The following is a 23,053-nucleotide window of genomic DNA, read 5'->3' as shown; positions in this document are numbered from 1 at the left end:
AGAAAACTGGTATGCGAGGTGTGCAGGATGTGGTATGTGGTTAGGACGCCAGACATTCCGGAGCCGATGATGGCGATGTCGCAGGAAAGGGGGAGGTGTGGCGTGGTGCGGAGTTGGGTGTAGGGGTGGGGTTGTTGGAGCCAGTAGCTCGGCATTGGGTTGGGGACGGGGAGGAAGTCTTGGGGCTGTTGTTCGGGTTGTGGTTCATGGTTTGGTGTGGTGGTGAGGGTGCTGTGTGCTGAGTGGTGGGTGGGGTTGGGATGGGAGCATGGTGTGAGAATCTCTCTGAGAACCATGTTTGCCTTGTAGGCTCAGGGAGCAGTGTCTGGAGAGTGTCTCGAGGAAACGGCTTGTTTATATGCTCGAGGAAATGTTGTTGGGGCGTTCATCTACAGGTCTGGCGTTGCTGACATTGCCACTTCGGTGTTCGGGATGAAGCGAGAGGCGTGAGATACGACAAGCACCTCTATTCCGGTTGGCTAGATGAGCTTATCAAGATCAAGATTCATGCATCACTGAAGAGGGCCAGGCGCACGACGAACGCGGCAACTACAGCTGTTGGTGGTGATCAAATGTCGACTAGTGTATAGTCGGGGTATCATTAAAAGAAACGCACGACTTCAGCTTCTTGCGACCAGTCTACGGCACACTGGGCGTAGTCGGACTCGTCAGTCCACCCTGACTCTTCCTCCTATCCTTCTTCTTCTTTGGCGCAGCACCAGCAGCCCCCTTCTTGCCCTGCGCCTCGGCCGTAGTCGGCGTCGCCACCCCCCTCGGTGTGCCCACAGCAGACGGTGCGGCGCTCGGCGGCTGGGTCTCAATCTTCAGTCCCGCAGGCGGTGCGGCCAAGGATGCTTGCGCTGCTTGTTCTTGTGCCTTGTTCCTCGCGCTCACGGCAGTCTTGGTACCCTCGAAGACAAACGCGCCAGGCTCACCCTTGAGCGGATTCTCGTCCATGTATTCGTCTCCATATGCATTTGTGAGGCTAAGCGAATGCATGAACAAGGCGTCAGAGAACTCAGTGGTAGATGCCAGTGCATCTGTCGCCTGTGAAGTCGCACCCGCTCCGGCGCCCTGTGCCTGCGAGCCCGCAACATCTGGATCCGTTGGCGCCAGTGTCGGACTGCCGATGCGACTCGCCGTCGCCGCAGCCTTTGTCGCTTCGTGTGACGGAGGAAAGTACGAGTAACCCGTTGCAGGCGTCCAGTGCGTCATGTTCTTTGATATCTCGGCCATCTGCTCCATGCGCGTCGCAACCGTGAGCAGGCGGCTCTGCACCACGTCCAGCAAGCTCGGCGCCATGAGGACCTTTGTGCCATGCGTGTACCAGTTGCCCTCGACGAACATGCCAATCTCCTTGCTGCCATCGTCCTTTGTGACTTCAGCCTTGTGTTGCCGCTGGAGGAGCCATGGGTGGCCCTCGCCCTGCCCTTCACCTGCTATGACATATTGTATTCCCTTGGGCGTCTCTTTGATTCTTTGGTTCCAGAGCTTCGGATCATTCATAATAGTCTGGGCATTGGCCGGATCCTGAAGGTTGAGGTTGGTGAAGATGGCTATGTTAATACAGTCTTCTGGATCGAACCATGGCGACGAGGTGAAGTAGAAGAAGAGGTTGTTTCCCACGGCCAGGTCGCGCCCGGGCAAGCCATCGATTGTCATGGGCTGGTCATACTCTTGCTCGTCGGGGGGTGGGAGTATCGGAGGCATGTTGGCGGTAGTTGTGCTTGGAGAGTGGTTGTGTGTGGAAGCTCTTTGAGGCTGGTAGCGCAATGGAGCTATTGGTAGCACGGGCCTCTCACCTCCGCGTGTTGGCCGCAATCCACTTGGGCCATCTTCCATCACCGCCACGACACATCAACACCATGGATCTCGTACAGACAGTGCGCAAAGAAGGAAGCCGGTAAGTTCACTGCAACTGAGTTCACAGTGATGACTAACACTGCGCAGCGGCGGTCGCGCCGACTTCAAATGGGAAGACGTCAAGAATGATGCACAACGCGAAAACTACCTGGGCCACTCGCTCATGGCGCCTGTTGGTCGCTGGCAGCAAGGACGCGACCTGAACTGGTACGCAAAAGGCGACGCAGAATCAAAAGAAGCCGAGGCCGCGCGCATCAAGGAAGAGAAGCGCAAGCTCAAGGAGGCCGAGGAGGACGCCATGCTGGCCGCCATGGGCCTTCCCGTCCCAGTACGCAACAACGCAAACCTGACGCCGCTGGGCGAAAAGGCACACCAGGCAGATGTCAAGGACGCGCTAGACGACAAGGTCAAGGCGGAAGAGGACGACGACAGGGCGAAGAAGAGGGAGAAGAAGGAGCGCTCGCGGAGACACAGGGACGATGACGGAGAGCGAAGGCGGCGGCATCGATCGCGGAGTCGCTCGCGGGACAGGGAGCGAAGACACAGACACCGGGATCGTTCGCGGTCGCGGTCGCGCGACAGACGCAGACACCGTTCGCGGAGCCGCGAGCATAAGCGGAGAGAAGATTATCCAGAGCGCAGGCGCGACCGCGATGGCGATGCGAAGCGATCCAGGTCGCCCTCGAGAGACCGTAGACATCGGAGAGATACGAGGAGCAGGTCGCCGCACAAGAGGGGCGAGAGGAGGAGGGATTGAACACGAGCTGTACGAGGAACGAGTTTTGCCATGCAACTTCTGTCAAATTATGGGCACTGTCGAGTCGTGAAGAGATATGATATTATCATGTCTAATCGTGCATCGAAGCTTATGTAGGTTGAGCAGTACCCTCTTCGACTCCAGATATTGATAAAATCAAAGTTACGCATTCTTTTTGAGCAACCGCCTACCCCGTATGCTGGAAAACGCAGTCCCGTATGAGCTGCATTACCCCAGTCTATACCCACATTCCCCATGCTGGGAATTCCGATCGTAATTCCGACGCGGGAACATCGGCCGGCTCCCCAGACCCCTCACCGACAGCATGTAACACAGAATGTCTTGAACATTACACCCTCACCATCTCTCGTAGCTTTTCCCGAACCGAACACCCGTTCTTCTCCTCATCCTTCATAGTCCTTGCGCGAATAACCTCGATACCAAGAGCCTGCAACTCATCACTAACAATCATGACCACTCCTACAGCACCACCCATAGCCGACTGGCAGACCCTCGCCAAGTCAAAGCGCGACTCCGTCTTTGCCAAGATTCCAAAAGCCTGGCTCCTCCCCTCCTCCCAAACATCCCAATACACAGAAACCTCGTCCATATCCGTGCTCGACGTACCGCGCACATGCGGCATCTTGACTGAGAAAGAGCTGGACATTACTGAAAACTACGATGCCACGGATTTGGTCAAGATGATGGCAGAGCGGCGTTTGTCGAGCACGGAGGTGGTGACGGCGTTTTGTAAGAGAGCGGCTGTTGCGCAGCAGTGTGTGAGTTGTTTGACTGAGATTATGTTTGACGAGGCGATTGCGCGGGCAAAAGAGTGTGATGAGTTTTTGGAAAGGGAGGGGAGGGTCATGGGTCCTTTGCATGGGCTGCCGATAAGTCTAAAGGTACCTAATTCCACTTCGATCTCCCAGGATATCGAAGTCGTCTTCTTCTCTCTATCCTCCATCCATCCCTTTCGTTCTTCTACCTCTGTCATCCCCGCTAGTACCCTAACACCCCCAGGACTCCTTCAACGTCCGCGGCGTCCAAGCAACACTCGGCTACGTCTCCTTCATCGTCCACCCCCCATCCGCCACCAACTCCGCCCTAGTCACCCTCCTCCACTCCCTCGGCGCAGTCTTCTACGTCAAAACCAACCTCCCACAAACAATGATGACCGCAGACTCGCACAACAACATCTTCGGCCGCACCCTAAACCCACACTCCCTCTCCCACACAGCCGGCGGCTCCACGGGCGGCGAAGGCGCGCTCCTCGCCATGAAAGGCAGCGTCCTCGGCGTCGCAACGGATATCGCGGGCTCGAGTCGTATCCCAGCGGTGTGCTGTGGGGGCGCGGCGTTGAAGCCGTCGGCGGGGCGTGTGCCATTTGCGGGGGGTGTGGCGGTGGGCAGGCTGGGGAGTCCGGGGGCGGTGCCGGTGGTGATTGGGCCGTGTGGGCGGTCGGCGCGTGATTTTGGGCTGTTTATGGAGAGCGTGGTGGGTGCGCGGGCGTATCGGCTGGATGAGAATTGTTTGAATGTGGGGTGGCGGAATACTGGACCTGTGACGGGGTCGCTGCGGTTCGGGTTGATTCGGGGGTGTAAGGAGCGGCCGCTTCATCCGCCTGTTGCGCGGGCGTTGCATACGACTGCGATGAGACTTAAAGCGGCGGGGCATGAGATTGTTCTGTTGGACGAGAAGATACCGGATCTGTACCAGACGGCTATGCTGGCGTGGAAGTTTTTTATGCTCGATCCGAGGAAGACGCCTTTCAAGTTCATCAAGGACAGCGGAGAGCCAATGATACCGAGCATATCTACGAGTTCGTTTCCGGAGTTGCAAGGCTGGCAGGCGACGCTGGACGAGCTGTGGGATATGAATGTTGAAAAGGCCAAGATTGTGAAAAAGTTTCATCAACTGGTGGTTGGCGATGGCAGTGGGGATGAGGGAGCAGAGAAAGGGCTCGATGCCATTCTGATGCCTGGATACCAGGGTGTGGCGCCCAAACACGATACATATGGTCTGCCAATCTATACAGTGGTGGTCAACCTGCTCAATTGGCCGAGTGGGATATTGCGCGTGGGCAGGGCAGACAAAGAGAAGGATGCGGAGTTTCTAAAGGAGGGGGCCAAATATGAACCGCCTTGTAAGTTATTGTTCACCATGAAGGGCTGACAGGGGCTAACGTTTCTTGCTACAGATGACGCGGATGATTGTGAGGGCTTGCCGACGCACGTACAGGTTGTGGGGAAGAGCATGATGGATGAAGAGTTGGTCGAGGTTATGAAGATTGTTGAGGGCGTGTTGAGAGACTAGCCGACTACAGTCTTCAGGTATCTCTTTTTCCTTATTGCTTATCCACAAGCAACAACAGAGTGCTGATCTGTGGAACACCAAGAGAACTGTCGGTCATTCGAGTATGAGCCTCAGTATCTTGGGCATTTATCTTTAATGATTGAAAGTGATGGATCTTCGAGCCATTTCAGAGACAACGAGGTCTTCATAGTTGCGTGTATCGCAATGTCCAGGCATCCGCCCCCTTGGACAATCGTATACGCTCCCATCCAGTCATCCTTCTGCGCATATCCATGCACCATGCGGGGTCAGTAACACAACATATGCAAAGCCAACAAAACCTTGTAACCCCATACGTCACGCCTTTCTGCGGCAAAAAAAAAGAAGCAACCACACACCTCTAAAGCCTGATCCTTCTATCCCAAAACACCACACACCATGCCATCCACAATGGATATCGAAACCGCAGACGTCGTGATATGCGGCTGCGGGCCAACAGGCGCCATGCTATCCGTCCTCCTCGCCAAACACGGCGTGCGCAACATTGTTCTCGAACGCGAAGAAAGCGTGAATACAGATCCGCGCGGAATCGGTTTGGACGAAGATGGGATACGGTGTTTGCAAGCTTGTGGTATTTACGACAAGGTGTTTACAGATATCGGGCAATGTATGTTGTGTGTTCTCTCTCTCTTGTGCGCGAAGGGAGTGAGGAAGAGAAACTATCTTGATCAGTAACGTTGTAATGACGCCGTACAGGTATGGGCACGTTTGAATTCATAAGCGGTGTTCATCACGAGCTGGACAGGAAACCTTTTATGGTTATGGATTATAACACGGTTTGTCCCTTTTTACCACACCGGAGAGGTACAAAGACGGTGTGGCACATACTGACTTTGTATCTCTACCTAGACCGAAGGCGGAACAGGCCATCCAGGTTTCCTATGCCACAAACAACCCGCAATAGAAACACACCTCCGCTCCAAGATCCACCAACAAGCCCAACACTCGCAGCTCCGCCTCGGCGCAACCGTAACTTCAATCCGCGAAGACGCAGAATGGACATACATCACCTACACCTCCTCCTCTTCTCCCACAGGCCAAGAACAACACCACCTCCGCAGTAAATTCCTCATCGGCGCAGATGGGAAAACCGGTTTCGTACGGAAACAGTACCTCGAGCCCCTCGGCATCACGCTCGACCAAGTCTCCTCTTCACCATACTCACAAACCTGGGTCGCACTCAACTGGAAGATATCCCTACCCAGTCCCACCACGCACCCATCGTTCCCATTATGGAAAAAGGGATACACACCCCAACAAGTCTACGACCTCTTTTTCCCAACAGAGTTTCGCTTCCTATGTAATCCCCAGCGCGCAGCAGTCTGTGGCCGATTCGGGCTCTCTGCCGACCGCCTCTGGCGCTTCGAATTTATCGTTTTGGACAGCGAAAACGGGATGGAGATGGCTGGGACTGAGAAGATAAAAAAAGTCGTGCATCCATATATTACGCATCCCGGACACAAATACGGTGTTGACGAGGACGTCATGTACCCATTAGATTGCATCGAGGTCCTGCGATGCCGCCCCTTCACCTTCTCGGCACGCAGCTGTAATAAATGGGCGTTGGGACGCGTCGCCCTCGTTGGAGACGCAGCGCATGTGTTTCCACCGTTTGGCGGCCAGGGGATAGCAAGTGGGTTCCGAGACGCAATAAGTCTGGCATGGCGTCTTGCACTTTTAACACAGACACCTCGGGCCCATGCCCGTGCCACCTCCACACCACCCGGTTGCGGCGGTCCCAGTCACGAAAAGATGCTACGGGGTTGGTATACAGAGCGCAAACAGCAACTAGACCACTCCCTCGCATCCACGATCGAAAACGGTGCATATGTGTGCGAAACGGATGCGTGGAGGATCTTTGTACGGGACTGGTATCTCTGGGGCCTGCGATTAGTGCCGCGTTGGAAGAGGTGGCTCGAGCAAGGGAGTCGAAGGGAGGGGTTGACAAGGTACGAGTGGCGGGATGGAGAGAACATGGCGTTCTTGCCTAGTGGAGGTATAGGCGGGAAAAACTTTCCGCAGGTGTATTGCGTGGGGGTGGGTGAAGAGGAAAAGGAGGAGAAGAAAAAAGGTGTAAGATTCACAGACGATGTCGTTTTCGAGCCAGCGAAAAAGGGGTTATTCCAACTCGTTGTCTTTATCGATGCACTATCGGAGGTTCATCACATCCAAACACTACTCACTACCCTCGACCAGGACTCAAGCGGTGCACTGAGAGCGCACGAAACGACATTCTTCCTCAAGACGACCAAGGCGATGCAAACGAGCGGGACCATGCTTGCACAACACTCGCATGTTCACCGCCTCGCAACAGCCTGCGAGTTTGCGGCTTCGCCACTTTGCACAGGGCGTCCGGAGCCGCGGTACTACGATCCGCAACGTATATGGCGAGAGTTGGATGGCAGGCACTTTGTCATTCTCCGGCCTGATCGGTTTGTTTTCGCTGCTTGTGTGGATGTGGTTGAGCTGCGTGGAGCTGCTATCAAGTTTGCGGGGTTGATGTCTGATAGGTGGGTAGAAGAGTGTGGGTGAAGAGGCTTGTGAGGTATAAGATTGGGAATGGATGGCAGAGTTGAAGTCATGGTCATTTTCACATTTCGCTAGCTCGTTCATTTCTAGTATCATATCATATCCTCCGTCCTTCATGTTCAATGTTAGAAGACACGCCTCAAATCCCGATGTACCTCAGCGCATGCAGCTCCCTGTACCCATCCCCTTGTTCACCAATGATACTGCACATTCGGACCAGCATCTTCCCTCGGCAACTCTGAATGCCCACGACCACGACCACGTCCACGTCCAATAACCAGACTGCGCGCCCGTCCTCTCGACCTACCACCTCCACGACCACCGCCGTTCACCTGACCACGCTCCGAGACTCCCCGCCCATCACTGCCACGATGTCCCCTCACACGTTGCCCATAGTCCTCGCCATACGCCCCACGACCACGAGGCGGACCCATATAATCCTCTCCAGCGCCATCATACTGCGGAACAGGCTTAGCCTTGTTCTGCACCAGCTTCGATACCGACGGCATAACCGAAGCAAGAGGAACCGGTGCGCCACCATCGCCCACGTCCTCATGATCACTCCAGCCCTCCGCGTCATCCTTGGCTTTCTGCTCCGCCTCCTCAATCGCCTCCTTGCGTCTGGCTTCCTTTTCCTGCTCGCGCATATTGTCCAGTTCAGGAGAGCCACGGAGCGTAGCCTCTTTGACACAGATACCCAGCATGGCCTGCACGGTGTACACGGCGTCGTTACCTGCATTGTGCAGCTTCCAACCTTCGATGTCGAATGCTAGAAGGATTTTACCTAGGCTGGTGGGCTGGGGGTCCCGGTTCCAGACTTTGTACATGGTTGCCGTGTCCATGGCTTCGAGGATGTGTTCTACCTTCATGGGGTCATAGCCGAGCTGTTGCAGGTAGCGGACATCGCCAAGCGTATCGTGTCCGAGGAAGATGATGTTGCGCTTCTCAGTTGGATCGTATTGACTGGGGAAGTCGTCTCCGTCTTGGGCTCCAAAGGGGGCGTGGAAGCAGGCTGCGACGTGGTCTGCAGCGTCTTTGAGCGGGACAAAGGTCGACTCGCCGAAATCGAAGCCGTCGGGGTGGCCGGTGACGAAGTCGGAGTTGCGGAGGTGCTTGTATTCGTTGATGCGGAAGTGGCGGGCTCGGATCTTGTTTCTCCATTCTGCACCATTCTCACCGGGTGGGACACCAACGAGTTCTCGGGTATCCAGTGTAGCCACGCCCACTTCGGTGATCTTGTGGTGGGCTCTCTCGTACGACTCAACGTCGACGCACACAAAGACGACATCCTGATCGAACGGAAAAGGGGCTGGCATGGAGGGGTCGATGGCAGGAGACTTGGTAGATGGAGAGGAGTTCTGGAGTGAGCCGCGAACACCGAGATACCGTCCAGCGCGCTTCAACTGGTCCTGCATCGTTTTGTTTTTGGCCATGCGCTCCTCTTGCCTCTTTTGCTTGGTTGCCTTGCTCTTCGCCTTTTGTGCGTCTGCCAGGTTTGCCATCAGCTGCTTGAACCCTTCGAGAGTATGTGGCTCAAGTGGTGGGTGTGAGGCTTCTCCTGCTGCACGGTAAGCATTGTTGGGTGCGTTTTCGGCCATGCTGTCAACTTCCTCGCGCGACTGAGAGCGGCCGAGATAGCGAGGCAGGCAGCGTGGGTGGTCAGGGAATTGTACGAGAAGGCCCTGTCGGTGAGTGTTAGTCTAGTATACAACTGGTAGCACAGTGACGTAATCTACCTCCTCTCGCTGCTGGTCGGTGATTCTCAAAGTAAGATTCAGGTGCTTGTTGATCTCAGCAAGTAGTGCTTGAACTTGGCTCTCACGGACGAGAATGAATGGCTTGGAAGTCTCTTCGACGTCCCAGATGTAGTATCTAGGAGGGTTAATGAAACTCATGTGTGATGGGGGTGAGTGGTGAGGTGGTAAACTCACAGATCCCACTCTCGCTGCCAGAATTTTCCTTGATCAAAAAAGGCAGAGGCGATGTCTTGCATATGACTCTTGTTGCAGTACTTGTAGGGATACCTTGCCAGCGCCTGAATGGGGGTAAAGTGGTGACGAGGTGAAGCTAGGTCGCCGCGTTGAAGATCAGTCACCGGAAGAGGGGCTGGAGATGGGGCGGTAGACAGTCGCATCGAGTCGAGGTTCGGGTTGAAGGAGCTGTAAGCGTCTTTGATCCAAACGTATCGGCGTTCAATGTTCTCGGCAAGCGGTGTCTTTATAGCGGTCGCAGTTTCATTGGACGAGGTTTGTTTGCTAGCAGACGAACCTGGAGGGATGTTCTCGAGCGACACACCGCTAGACGAGTTGCTGCTAGCATGGTCAGGTTTGGGCTCCGGCTCGGGCTCACGTTGTGGGGAGACAGGGCGGTCAGGCAGGGCATCGAGGTCTGCCTGGACGAACCTCCGGAGACGCTGCAACCGTGCTGAAGCCATGGTGCGTGTTTGAGAGATTGGAAGTTGTTTGCGAGGGAAGTGTGACGGACGACATACGGGACGCCGCGCTCGGACAGACAAATGAGGCAAGAGCAAACGCAGAGCCATGGTGAGGGAGAGCCGCAGCTAGAAAGAGAGAGAGATGATAGAAAGATATGCCTTGCAACGTAGGAGCACAAAGGGAGGCTTCTTACTGATTGTAAGTTCAGAAAATGAGACACCCAACTCAGTAGGAAACGCACAGTATGATGCTGGGCGAGACAGCGTCAAGGGATATTGGTCCAGCATCATGCAAAGAGCGCATCTACTATTTGTGAATTCACATACCGAGCGGGAGTGGTACACGATTGCGATGCGTCTAGTTGATATACTCCACAAATGGCTTTATCCGAGAGTTTGGGGTCGTGATAGCGCCGGGGATTCCAGGGGCGGAGAGCCTTCAAGGTCTTCCCGACGTGCAATCAGCACATGGCATGGCGCAGCAAGCAGGAAGCAACGCACTGGGTCAGAGTGTGAGAGGGCCAAGCACTGTCGTCGAGTGATGGGGTGGCGGGGCGACGGCTTCCGGCTGTCCCAGGCGTTCCTGAGCGAGTGTCCCGAAGAAGCCTAGCGCGAACCTCACTCCAACGCAGGTTGCGACCAGCTCCCAGCGCACCCCATCGCCGTCAGCGCATATCGCAACTCGCGCCCTCACCATCGCGCTGGTTCTCCTCAATAGTTTAGTTGACGCGTGGCTGGAGAGTCTGACGCGTGCGTCGCAACCCTCCATCTACTCGGCCTCCCCGCGATGCGCCATGTCTGAAGCCGACGATGCGCCTGAAATGGCCCAACCCGCCCCGAATCCGGATGCCCAGACGACGGTCAACGACTTCCTCGACTACACGGACTTCTTCCCCTCGGACCTGGTGCGCTCGCTGACGCTCATTGCCGACCTCGACTCGACGTACGCCGACGCCGTCCAGCACGTCCACGAGCTGACGGTGCAGTATGGCCAGCTGCCCACGCTGCCCGAGCCAGAGCGCCCCGACCCGGTGCTGCTACGCAAGCAAATCGCCCAGCATCTGCAAAAGGCCATCAACCAGCGCGAGTTTGCCTACACCGAGGCCTCGCGCCTGTACGAGGTGACGGTGCGCCACTGCCAGCGCTCCTCGGTCATCAAGAGGAAACTCCAGGCCCAGCCACAGCCGCCGTCGCGCGATCCCACACCCCCGCCAGTCTCGCCCACCGCCCACCGGCCCATCCACCGCAACTACGAACGACCGCCCCATCTGCGCTTGACCTTTGACAGTGGCCGCCATGGCGCCAACACGTCACGGCCCCGAGATCGGCACAAGAAGGGCACCGTCTCTGTCCCACGAGGACGCGGGCGGATGCGCCGTGGCTCAGACTCGTCCGACTCGGAGATTGGCTCAGGCATCGACGTGGCATCGCCCAGGAAGCGCAAGGACAACCGCGACAGACATGCACGCGCAACTGGCGGCAGATCGCGTGCTGCCGGCGTCCTCGGGACCAACGTACACAGTTCGATTGCGGGCATCTCCACGAGCAATGCCCTCGCCCAACTCGCCCCACCGCCCGCCGACGCGAAGCCTGGCAGCAAGTGGGCGCCGTGGAAGAAGCTGACCGAGTACGAAATGGCTGTACTGCGCAAGCAGATGAAGAAGAATGCCGTCTGGACGCCCAGCCAGACAATGATGATCCGCGAGCTTGAAAAGAAGCACCGTACAGAGGCAGACTACGAGAGGGAAAAGGCCCGTTGCGAGGCCACAGGCGAACACTTTCTCGACGAGGAGCCTGAGACGCTGCAGCAGATCATGACAGCCTCTGGCCTGGGGCTGCTGGCACCCCATGGTCCACAGGCAGCCAACCCGCCCCCGCCGACCGAGCCGGTAGAGGAAGATGCCAAGGAGGAGACTGGTCCAGTCAGCATCCGCCTCAAGCCTGTCGCGACCAAACAAGGTAGGAAGCTCGACCGCACATCTCAGCGCCAAAAGGCTATGCAGGACGCTCAGGAGCTCATAGGTGCTTCTGAGAAGATCAGAGAAGCTGCAAACAGCCTCAAAGAACTCAACTTCAACGCGACCGTTGCAACGCCCGCGAGCCAAAAGAAAAAGGCCGTCGTCAAGCCTTTGAATAAACGCAAGCGCGATACCTCGCCCGCAGCTACCACCGACGGCGCCGAAGCCACGAGAGAAACGTCCGTAGCCACACAGGACAGCTCATCAAGGCCTCCAGAGCCCAAACGCGCACGATTGCAGCTCATTGCTCCAGCACCCAACTCCGTCTCCTCCCCGATTCCAACCCCCGCCTCTACCGTCTCCACCCCCCGCGAACTCCCTGCCTCTGTCGTAGCTTCACCGGCAGCTAACACGCCTGTGCCACTTCCAGAGCCTACGAAGCCATCGACAAATGGAAACACCGTACAAGTCCCCCTCGCCCCAGCAGGTCCAAGCACACCGAAAGTTGACAGGACTATCCCAAAAGAGCAGAGCCCAGAGCTGACGCCCATCACAACTTCACCAGTAGCGCCCGAAGAATCCCCCGCTGTGTCTGACGCTGTACAATCTCCAGCACCCCCTCAATCACCCAGCCCAGTACCAGTCGCACGCTCACCAACTCCAGCCGCAGTTCCACCAGCACCAGCCTCAGTTTCGACAAGATCAACACGTGGCTCTGTTGCCTCAAAAGCACCTACTCCGCCCGTGTCTTCTCTCCCTTCCGCAAAAGCTTCAAAGACGCCGACGCCAGTACCCGAGTCTGCCCCAGAAACACCTGCAGCCCCCACTCTGCGCCCGCGATCTGCACGCGGCCACGTCCCGACGCCGAAAGCACAGAGCGAAGAGCCGAAGCCTGGCAGTGAACAAGGTAGGATTACACGAGAGACACGTCGTCATAGCGTTTTTAGCCAGCCTGCGACTACATCTCCGGCGGCGGCAGCAGCAGCAGTACCATCCGCGGTACCTACTTCTGTCCCACACGTCCACCAGAATGCACAGCAAGAACAACAGCAGCCAGCCATGCCCACGACACGCACGAGTTCGCGAAGAAAACCGCCTCCGAAAGGCGAAGTGACGGTTGCGGAAGATGGGCAGAAGACGGTGACGAATGTGAAGCGTGCACAGGGGAGCAAGAATAAAAAGAGAAGTAATAACAATCGACGCGCAGAGGGCAGGGCAGAGGCGTCCGAGGAGACGGAGCTCGCGGATGAGATTGATCCGGATGAGCCGCGGTATTGTATTTGTGATGATGTGTCGTATGGGCAGATGATTAGTTGTGATAATAACGTAAGTCTTCCTTTTTCTTTCCCCCTCCCCGCCTTTTACGACGGCAGAGGAATGGCGGATGGCTAACGGTTGCATAGTGCGATAAAGAATGGTTCCACCTCCCGTGCATGAACATGACGGAAGACGATATACCGTCGCGCCGCGCGAAGTGGTATTGTCCGGATTGTAGGGCCCAGCTCGGGACGGATGCGTATGGGAATCCGTTGGTGCCGCCGCCGTTGCCGGGGAGGAGGGGTGCTGGGAATCGGTGAGTTTCTTTTCTTCTTACCTCCATCCCTGTCTTTGAGTTGGAGTGGAATGCAGTACTGAGCATGTGTGTGTGTGTGTAGGTCTGTCTGAGCGATGCGGATACACGCATTATCTGGCCGGAGGAAAGGGATTCAAATGGACTATAGGGTATGAGGAAAGTGGTTAGGAGTTGGCGCTGGGGGTCTCTATCTTGTTATGGGGTTTGCCCTTGTTTTCTCTTTATCGGAAATGAGGCGTGTGATATTCATTATCATCGTCATCATCATCATCAGCAGGGATGATAATGGGGGGTTAACGGGCTTTATCGCTTTTCAGATATCCCTCTCAGCTACAGGATTAGGGTTTCTTTCTTTATCTTATGGCTTGCTTGGTGTTTTGGAGTTGGCAGCTTTTTTATGTGTCTACGGACAGCTGCTTGGGTAGTAGATGGATACCCGTTTAGTCTTTTCTACTGATGTTATGTGTTTCGGATGCAAGTGGTTTCTTGGGTCTTGACTGTTATTACTATGTTTTTCTTCGTGCATGTGACAGCAGTGGGAGGATACGTCGTGCCCACCGAACTCATGTTTCGTGTCTCGCGTTACTATCTTCCAAGCCAACGTCCTATCTTGTTATTGATATTGTACCTGCGGACACATTCATCGGTGGTTTCTTTGTCAGGAAAGATGAAGTGAATTGAAGCAGCGGGACTCTCAAAACGTCTACACCACTCGCCTTGGTCATTCACGAGCCGCAATTTCTACAGCGCTGATCATCATAGTCTGTGTACACTGGTTCTGTAACGCCCTACTTCTACTCACTACTACAGTCTTCCACATCAGCTCACTCCTTCACACTCAACTACCAATCGACCCCTCACGATGACTAGATCAAAAATTGTCTCCCAACACGATCCTACAACTTCAACCGGAACTATGACGTCTGCATCCCGACTAATGGACCTTCCGGTGGAGCTCTTTGAGAGGGGATCGTCGCGAACTATATACATAGTGTCCACATTTACCATGCCTTGACTGCGCGTACAGTTTCCAGTAAGTTAATCCCGCCAGACTCAATCACTACCTGCTAATATCTTATAGGGATATTCGACGAAGCTATACGCTGCCAGATCGTCCACCATCTACCCACATCAATCTTCAAAGATGATGATTATTACACTGGTAACAAGCAGATATGTACGATGGATCTCTTTACCAACATATCCGCCGACTACCTCGCAAGCCCGTATCGAAAGAGGATGAACGAACCACTAGTCACTCTAATCCACAACTGTGCTGACTGGGTCCTCGGAATCGAGGGCAAGTCCTCTGGCGAAGAGACGAAGACTCGATACCTCCACGATATTATCCAGTTCATGACTCGAGAAAATGTATTCGCGACTTACCACCAGGCGATTTATCCGGAGTACACCCGTTATGATCTAGGACTTCCTTCGCAAGACGTAGCGAATCTGGCTGCCGCTGCTGCAGCAGGCAGTCTCGTAGCGGTCAAACGTATGCTTAGAAAGAAGCCAATGTGCTGGCCTTCGGTCGAGTACTTTGATGCAAATTACAACACAGGCGTCCTCTCAGACCCCATCGGAGCGGCAGCTTGCAACGGACACTCAAAAGTCTTGAAGTTCCTGATCGCTGAGCTGCGCCCTTACTTGAACCCGAGATGTAGAAAGTATGCAATCACTCATGGCGGCCTATACCTCCATCGTCTCCTCGACTCCATCTTCCGCCTGGCCATCCTCTCAAAGAACGGCCGGACCATCCAGATCCTCGCAGAATTCGCCAACACGCACAAGACGTCTTTTAGCTCCGAACATCTTGCCACCAGCAAGGCGAACGGTGAAGCATGGGTCAAGAGCGCCGTCAGTACTGGTTGCGTAAACACACTCCAGGCCACTCTGTCAGCGATGATGACCATAAACCCCGCTGCTTACGGACTCCTAAAAGATCACCATCTCGCACTCGCGTTCCAGCACTCTTGCCGCACCGGCCAGAAAGACATTCTCCAATACCTCGTGGCCCAAGATCGCGCCTTGTTACGCGGAAACGGCAAGAAAGGTATGCAGTTAGCTGCACAATACCTTCACCGCAACATCATCACCGCTCTTCTCGAAAACGGCATCTCGATCAACAGCGGGCGGGCGATTCATGAAGCGATCAAGTACGAGAATATCTCTATCATCAAGTTCATGATTGTGCGCGGCGCACGGGTGGATACAGCGACGTACGAATTCTGTGTGTCGCAACTCCAGGTCAAGGATTACAAGGACGTGAATGCGTGGCCGACTACGAGTATGATGCCGGTAGTGTTCTACTGGGTTGCTAAAGTCGTGGAGCAGAAACCGGTATCGGGGTGGTTCCAGGTGGATATCCTTGCGAAGCTTGTTAGGGAGGTAGATCGCAGCGAGCTTTGGAGGGGAAGGGTTGAGGCGGAGTTTGGTATTTAGAGTGCGGAGATGGCTTCCGTTCTTTGAAGGGCTGCGTATGATCTGCATATGAAGTTATGTCTGTGGTAGTTTTTGAGTTGTCCGAAATGTGCGAAAGCTTGATACCTTGATCATGTGTTTAGTACCTAGGTATGCTCTCTGGCGCGATATACAAGAGGTGGCGGTCTTCTACATAACCTCTTTTATCTTTCACAATGCAATTGCTATTTCTTGATACCAAAAATGAGCTTCTTAGATTGATGATCTTGTGCCAGCGGACTACAAAAACAATGGCAGACAAGGATATGCCTTCTTCGTCGTCTCTAAAAACAATCAACGACGCAGCTATGAGGAATAGACAACCAGGTTGAGGTGTACAACAGTTTTCCTCCTCCACTCAAAAAATTGCGACATGTGCCATCTACACAGGCTATTACTTCCTCAAACTCAAGGATCATAACGAAAGCGTCTTCTCAAAATAAGTATCAAGAAGTGCTAATGTCTGCGGCGAGCTGCGCCAGCTCAAGCTATATAAGGACCATTTCTTGCACTCCGTCTCTCTATCACGCACTCATTACCTACTCGAATTCCAAAAACAATAGGACAGAGATCCATGACCTCTTTCCCCGTCATAAGATTTCCCATGTCCGTCAAGTGTCCGTCGAGTGTCCGAGGTGCAAAATCGTCTCCTCTACATTCATATTAAGCCACTTCCATAACAGTCGCGTCATCTCCAAATATGGGTGTCCATTCCAACGCCAGCCACTCGCATAGTGTATAAAAGCCGCTCTTTCTGGCCACACTTCCTTCCCTTCTTCCTTCATTCCAAAAGAACCTCCTTCTACTCAAAAAAACCAAAATTCGAAGAGGCGTTTCGCATGTCTCTCCTTCTCCACCTCAAAATCGGACGGTCTCAGTGCATGTGCGAGACGCGACCGGAAAATCTTTACTTTGGTTTCTCATGCTCTGCTGTTCTTCCAATACCATACCAGCCGTCAGCTCATGTCCACCCTTCCGCCTCTCGCTTCCAAAGTGTATAAAATCTCCACATTACTCCAACATTTCTGCTCAAACGATATAACACCGTCCCCATGCTGAAAACTAAAAGTACAATTAGTTGGACCATGTTGTTCTTCTCTGCCTCCAAAATCGCAAGTACTATAAAGCCATGCAAGACACACCAGACAATCAAATTACATATACCAACGCTGAGCACTTCTCCCAAAAACATTTGTACAAGAAACCATGGCCTCTGCCGAGCGCATGACGTCAGCGATACATAAAAACCTCTTCCTCTTCCACCTCCATTTCTCCTCATCTACACGACCTCGCAGCGAGAACCAAAACTCAGCATTATCTGGAACAATGGTGTGCTTCTTTTTTGTTCCCTCCCAAAACTACATTTTTGTCACCCTGTGGGAGGCTCCCCGCCCCTCTTGCCAAAAATTTGGTAGTTTTGATTACATGTCCTGCACCAACTCTTCCAAACTTTATCAAATACCTCTGTCAAAAACTACTTTCAGGACGTCAAAATGTCCTGCCTCTGCATCTTCTTTCTCTACACTACTCAAAAACAAGCTCGCATACCAGCACACACCTGCACATGAGACGACCGGTCTCGAAACATAAAGACGTCATTTTCATGGGACAAAAGCTGTGTGCTTTGCAAGAACACGACTTCTCAAAACCCATAATGATGTTTTCAATGTGTGCCGTGTTTTACATCCTGTACTCTGTACTCTTTGCCAAAGGTGGGCCTATACAGTTGGATGTCGAGAAGTGGCCTCCACCACAAAAACCAACACTCCATTCGCCATGTTTCCGCCATGATGATCACAAACATCTATCGCCAATGTAGTTTAGAGACTTAAATACCGTGGAGACCACCTCATGCACTGTCTGCTTAAACATTTTGACTAGGGGAGAAACACGATAATCGGATCATAGGGGTATTTCATTGATGCACCACTGATACCTGGTGACTAACATACCATCTCTCATACTCACTACCCTTCACCCAATCAGTACACATTACTCCCCAATGCAAACAAAGGCCCACTTTTGTTGCTGAAGATCCAGGCGCCATAAACTCCACGCTCGGTAGTGAGAAAAAGAAGATAATCGAATCCATGACTCCCCTCGTAGTAACCATACCACGCTTACGGCTCCATGAACCCATTTCCTTTAAGCCCACACTTGGTCTCCAAGCCGAAGCTCTTCTCAAACGCCTGGACCTTCTTCTCCACCTCCACCTTGGCAATCTTGGCCTTCGACACTGGCGGGCTAAGCTTCGTTGTGACCTTGCTGATCGTGGGAATAGCAGCGCGCTTTCCGTCACCGCCGTAACTGCTGTTGGAAACGCACTTGCCGCTGTTCTTCCACTGAGCATCAGCAGCCGACTTCCACAGCGCCGTGATATCAACCGTCATCTCCGGTGTGTAGTAGAGACGGCAATCAGCCTCCTCGTACTGGAACTGCAGCGCCACACCCGAAGTGTCATTCGCGCGGAGGCCATCCCTGGTGTTGACGCCTCCAGCGCCACTTACGGCACGGGAGAAGACGATGTCGCTGTAGTAGTCGTCTACCAAAATCGACTCGTTGAGTGAGGGGTCAAACTTGACGGCGTATTGTACGGTTTGCTGGATGTAGCCGAATGCGTAGTTGTTGACGCCCTTGACGCCGCCGATGGCCTGGATGGGGTTTTTGTTGCTGCGGCCGCCCATGGCAATGGTCTTTACGCCCGCCTGCTGCTTCATCAACTCGCTGAAGATGGTGCAAGTAGAAGCGCAGTAGCCGTCGGTCACGATGACAATGTTCTCTGGTGCAAACTTTGGCGGTCCTGTAACGTTGGCTAGGGGACCATAACCAGTAACATTGATACCGCCCGATACGTAAGGAATGTAGACGTCGGAGAGGTTCCACTGAGCTGGCGTAGTGTATAGCTCACCATTGACCTCCTGCGGACCGAGCTTCTCGTCCCACGAAGAGAATGGAGTACCGTCAGCCTTCATGTCCATGTGGTAGTCAAAGTAAGAGGCCTGAGCAAAAGCAATGGTACGGTTGCTGCTGTACTCTCTAGGGAATTGGCTTGCAAATTTGCTTGTGGCCTGCCCGACAAGGTCCAAAGCCTCAAACGCCCTCCAGCGGTTGGTGCCTTGGGGCTCGAGGTCGGGGAACAATTGCTTGAACATATCGTAGCCTTGGAGAATAGTGCCACCACCGTTGGCTTGCAGATCGATGATGAGTTTGGTCTTTCCGTCTGCGAGGGCCTTGGGGATGAAGTTTTGGGTCAGCTGCTGGAAAGGAATCTCTGCGCTACTCGATCCGACAAAGTTGGGGACTTGCAATACCGCAACATCCTCGTAGCCAGCACCGTTGATGTAGAAGCCGTTGATAAGGTTCATGGGGCCAGCGGCCTCTGGAGTAGGGAAACCAGGAGCCGCGGCGCCAGCAGCGAGGGTGGATACCTCCTCTTCTTCTGATTGAGCACGTGTATCGGCGAACGAGGGACCTGCGGAGCCATAGCTGAACCACTTCCTGGCCAAGTCTTCACCAGTGGCAATTCCACGGAACGGAATGCTAGGACGGGCGTAGTTTTCCATTGTATAAGAAGAACCGTTGGCGAAGTGCAGGGTTGTGGTAGCACCAGGGTAGACCCAACGTCCACGACCACCTCCAGTAAACATACCGGTTCCACTACCTTGAGTACCGAGGCTGACCTGGGCGAGTTCGTAGAAGACGTTGTTGTAGAGCGCGTCGCGATCCTGGAGGGAGCCAAACTGACTCAGATCCTCAAGGAACTCGCTCGCGTCCTTGTCATCGATACGAACAACAGGCGAGGGTGTGTAGGAGATGTTGTTGTATTGCATACCGAGAACATCAGCAAAGACAAAGACAGCGGGCAGCTGCTCTCCGTCCTCGGAAACTGAGACCAGAGGAATAGGGCGACCCCAGGCGAAGATGGAACCAACCGAGTCTGGAATGTAGGAGAAATGTCCATCGTGGGCTGATTGGATCAGGGTGTAGAGGCTCCAGCCAAATTCGTACTCATTCTTGTAATAACCGGCGTCGATGTAACGGTCCATGGTGTCGAGTCCGCCAAAGATATCGACGGGAGGCTGTACCTTTTCAACGTACTCGGCAGGTGGGTTCTTCAGCTCAGCGAGCGTGCTCTGCCACTCGATGTAGGGTTTGAGTGCTTGAAGAAGTCGCTTGCCTGATGAAGCGTTGAAAGGAACGTCGTTGATGCAGTCCCACGCCATCTGAGCAGGAATAGTCAAGTGGGCGGGTTGGGTGCCATCGCCGTAGACGTAGTTGGAGACCTGGGCACATGGTGGAGTGGTACCATTGTCCTGGCGAGCTTCTATCTGGGGCTGAGTCCGCGAGGGTAGGACCGGAGAGGCGACAGCCAGTGATGCAGCGCCGATGGCGGCGAGCAGGGCGGAAATCCTCATGCTGGGTCGAAGCTATTTGACGGGGAAGATATGAGGATAAATTGAAGCGAATGCAATGGCCAGAACAGCGAAAGCGAGTGTGATGGTCTGGTTGAGGGGAGAAGATCGAGGGAGGGGTCGAGCGACTGTTGTTTGTGGTAGTCGAACGCGCCTGCTCTATACGTAGCAAGGTGAGAGGTGAGCACGAGGCAAACAGTCACGTGCAGACCCAGTCCAGGAACGTGCAGATGCAAACGGCCGGCAAATAACTCCAGGCTGCACCTCTTTTCTGGACAAAGTACTCCTCGAGGTCGTGGGAATGTGGCCTAGGGAGGAACTAGATGGCAGCAGAACGGAACAGCCCACCGCCCTCTCTTAAGAAAATGGAAAATCCACACGCGCCACTAGGAGGTTGGTGATATACTGGAGTGACGCACCAAGGATCCGCTCGCACACAAATACTGATAGGCCGGTTCCGTATCGTTTGCACACTAACCCGCAAAACCGAGTACAAACGTGCTCTCTCGACGTCGTGACACCAATCACATTCACATCCTTTTCCGCTTCAATGTGCGGGGCTTTTCCCGGGATCCATGAGGCAATCATGGTTAGATGGTGTGCAGCAGCGAGAGCCGCCTTTGAGCTAGGGGCGTAGCCTATATGCAGGCAAAAGCATAGCAATTTTTCGACACAGGGTCTGTTCGGTGGTCAATCCTCATCGTCGACCCGTTTCGAAGACATGCTTCGCTATCAGCAAGCATCGCGAATGCCATGGTGTCGGATAAGGGGAGATAAGAGACGCGCGACCCTTCTTGACTCGTCGGTGTTGCTACGATGTCATGGCAGTGGAACGGATGCAGGACGGGTGGTTGAGGTGGTCGAAAGCGGAAGCTTGACAATCTGTGCCTGCAGATCGTCCAGGCGCATCCTGGCCACTCGCTCCACTCCTTCGACGCCCCAATGCATGACCACCTCATCGTCCGCTCAACGACGCGCTGTCGAGACCGGTCACCACAGCACTGCCCATTGCTGGAAAGCCTGTCGGCAACCGTTGCCGTATTACGCGGTCCCTTTGCATCGTGTACAGCATTGAGGCTGTACGCGTCCTTACATCCCGTGTAAATTGGGCCCGGCTGGCAAATGTCCACTTTATTACCAAGTTCATGCGCCCCTTGGACACCTGGGTACGATCAACATCCTGTGGAGCTTTCTGCCTTGCCACCTCCGCCCTAAGCGGTGGCGGTAGACTTTGCGCGAGAGACACATTTCATGGTGTCATATTACCAAGCTCGAGTTCAAGCCTACAACTAGACTACTACTATGACGAAGACCTAGCTCTGTACCTACACACGCAGCAGCGTACGAAAACTAACATCAACAAAACCGTTCGGCGCCCGGTCTGTGGGCCTCGCATGCCTGCAAGGTCGGCGTCACGTTTCACCTTCCCTTTGGTAGCCTCAGCAACTTGCCTTTTTCCGCCCTCGCACGAGCGCCGTGCTACGCCGAATCAAGAACCGTCACATTTTCTTCCGGCTAACCGTAGGAACTAGGAGAGCTGTCAAACTCTGGTTCGACTACAGCACGGTGTCGTCGTTGGACGCTTGGCGATATCGATCTGGGCTACGAGGCTGGTGGCAAGAGCAGGTAATATGTGATGAGCACGGCAATGTGTCGACGACCATCACCGGGAATGCACATGGTGTTCTGTATCAAGCACCATCCACAAAGCTTGAGCGCTGCGAAACGAAACGCAAAACTAATGCATCCGCCAACCACCTGCCCTGTCACGGCTGCACCAGCCACTGCGCTAGTGGTACCTGAGGCTGGTATCCTTTTTTTGTCCGTACATGTTTTCTTTCTCTCCGGTATTTATAGTCGGCGACACATCTGTTGCGCAAAACGATGGGAGGAATGCGGAGAATTTGTCTTACGACGACGCTGTTGTCGCATGTTGTCGCACATAGTTTTTGTGACATTGAGAAAGATGGTTAGCTGCGGAGAGTACGTACCACAAAGCAAAGGGGGACCTATTTCCAAGATATCCCTTCGTGTTGCGTGTTGGTTGATCGTAATGTCCACCGATATTGCGACAGGAATAGAACTTGCCAAATCTTCCATGGATAAACTGGTTCTTCAATGCGGCGCAGTCATCCTATCAGCTCCTGATTGATGTGATACCTCTACGCTGGAAGAAGACGCGACCACAACCGTCACCATAAACTCAACGCTCTCATCGTCCTTGGAGTGACTAATATGTACTACTCTCCTTCGTGCCCTTCTCCTGCTAGATTAACACAAGCAGCCTTTTAATCTATCGATCGATCATCACACACTACAATGCAAGTCATCCCGCAATATGCAAGATCATCTGCGCAGAGGACAATCACGCAAGTCGCCCATGGCTAAATCCTTTCATAGGCTGAAGGAGACATCTAATATACATGCCACAACCAACGAGCAAGTAGAATACTGGGGCCAATAACACATCTAGCGCGCCTGTCATCTATACAAAAGGTCACACTCTCTGTACGCTCATATGTGGAACTAGTTCCTGCATCACCACATCTCCAACTACTCCGCAACAGCGCTGACATGTACACACCGTTCTACCATTACTCTGCTATTTTACACGTGCAATACCTACTCCAAACCAATGATAATACCTCATTTCCCAAAGACACATCGCAGCAACGAAAACAAGCATCCAACACCATCACTCGTGCTCGTTACAAA

At 53.9% G+C, this 23,053-nt stretch overlaps 7 protein-coding genes across 7 annotated transcripts; 4 read left to right on the top strand and 3 right to left on the bottom strand.

The window, feature by feature from the left end:
* Positions 1-639: 639 nt before the first annotated feature.
* On the bottom strand, positions 640-1,710 carry ACET3X_006307 (uncharacterized protein; the record flags this gene model as incomplete). Its single annotated transcript, XM_069452504.1, has 1 exon — positions 640-1,710. One exon carries the CDS (start codon positions 1,708-1,710, stop codon positions 640-642), a length of 1,071 nt encoding a protein of 356 aa, XP_069306667.1.
* Positions 1,711-1,865: 155 nt separating this feature from the next.
* ACET3X_006306 (uncharacterized protein) lies at positions 1,866-2,620 on the top strand (the record flags this gene model as incomplete). Its single annotated transcript, XM_069452503.1, has 2 exons — positions 1,866-1,903; positions 1,951-2,620. The coding sequence occupies 2 exons, from the start codon at positions 1,866-1,868 to the stop codon at positions 2,618-2,620; spliced, it is 708 nt and encodes a 235-aa protein (XP_069306666.1).
* Positions 2,621-3,090: 470 nt separating this feature from the next.
* Positions 3,091-4,933, top strand: ACET3X_006305 (uncharacterized protein; the record flags this gene model as incomplete). Its single annotated transcript, XM_069452502.1, has 3 exons — positions 3,091-3,399; positions 3,641-4,763; positions 4,818-4,933. 3 exons carry the CDS (start codon positions 3,091-3,093, stop codon positions 4,931-4,933), a joined length of 1,548 nt encoding a protein of 515 aa, XP_069306665.1.
* A 2,759-nt stretch (positions 4,934-7,692) lies between these two features.
* On the bottom strand, positions 7,693-9,935 carry ACET3X_006304 (uncharacterized protein; the record flags this gene model as incomplete). Its single annotated transcript, XM_069452501.1, has 3 exons — positions 7,693-9,183; positions 9,238-9,373; positions 9,433-9,935. 3 exons carry the CDS (start codon positions 9,933-9,935, stop codon positions 7,693-7,695), a joined length of 2,130 nt encoding a protein of 709 aa, XP_069306664.1.
* A 636-nt stretch (positions 9,936-10,571) lies between these two features.
* ACET3X_006303 (uncharacterized protein) lies at positions 10,572-13,937 on the top strand. Its single transcript, XM_069452499.1, has 4 exons — positions 10,572-11,894; positions 11,958-13,219; positions 13,297-13,466; positions 13,549-13,937. Exons 1-4 carry the CDS (start codon positions 10,730-10,732, stop codon positions 13,556-13,558), a joined length of 2,607 nt encoding a protein of 868 aa, XP_069306663.1. The 5' UTR covers positions 10,572-10,729; the 3' UTR covers positions 13,559-13,937.
* Positions 13,938-14,648: 711 nt separating this feature from the next.
* ACET3X_006302 (uncharacterized protein) lies at positions 14,649-15,908 on the top strand (the record flags this gene model as incomplete). The annotated part of the gene is made up of 1 exon (XM_069452498.1): positions 14,649-15,908. One exon carries the CDS (start codon positions 14,649-14,651, stop codon positions 15,906-15,908), a length of 1,260 nt encoding a protein of 419 aa, XP_069306662.1.
* A 1,926-nt stretch (positions 15,909-17,834) lies between these two features.
* On the bottom strand, positions 17,835-22,546 carry ACET3X_006301 (uncharacterized protein). Its single transcript, XM_069452497.1, has one exon. The coding sequence runs from the start codon at positions 20,339-20,341 to the stop codon at positions 18,047-18,049; it is 2,295 nt and encodes a 764-aa protein (XP_069306661.1). The 5' UTR covers positions 20,342-22,546; the 3' UTR covers positions 17,835-18,046.
* Positions 22,547-23,053: the final 507 nt, after the last annotated feature.

The sequence above is a fragment of the Alternaria dauci genome, chromosome 5, assembly GCF_042100115.1.
Source record: "Alternaria dauci strain A2016 chromosome 5, whole genome shotgun sequence".
Lineage (NCBI taxonomy): Eukaryota > Fungi > Ascomycota > Dothideomycetes > Pleosporales > Pleosporaceae > Alternaria > Alternaria dauci.
This window is presented reverse-complemented; position numbering and strand designations above follow the sequence as displayed.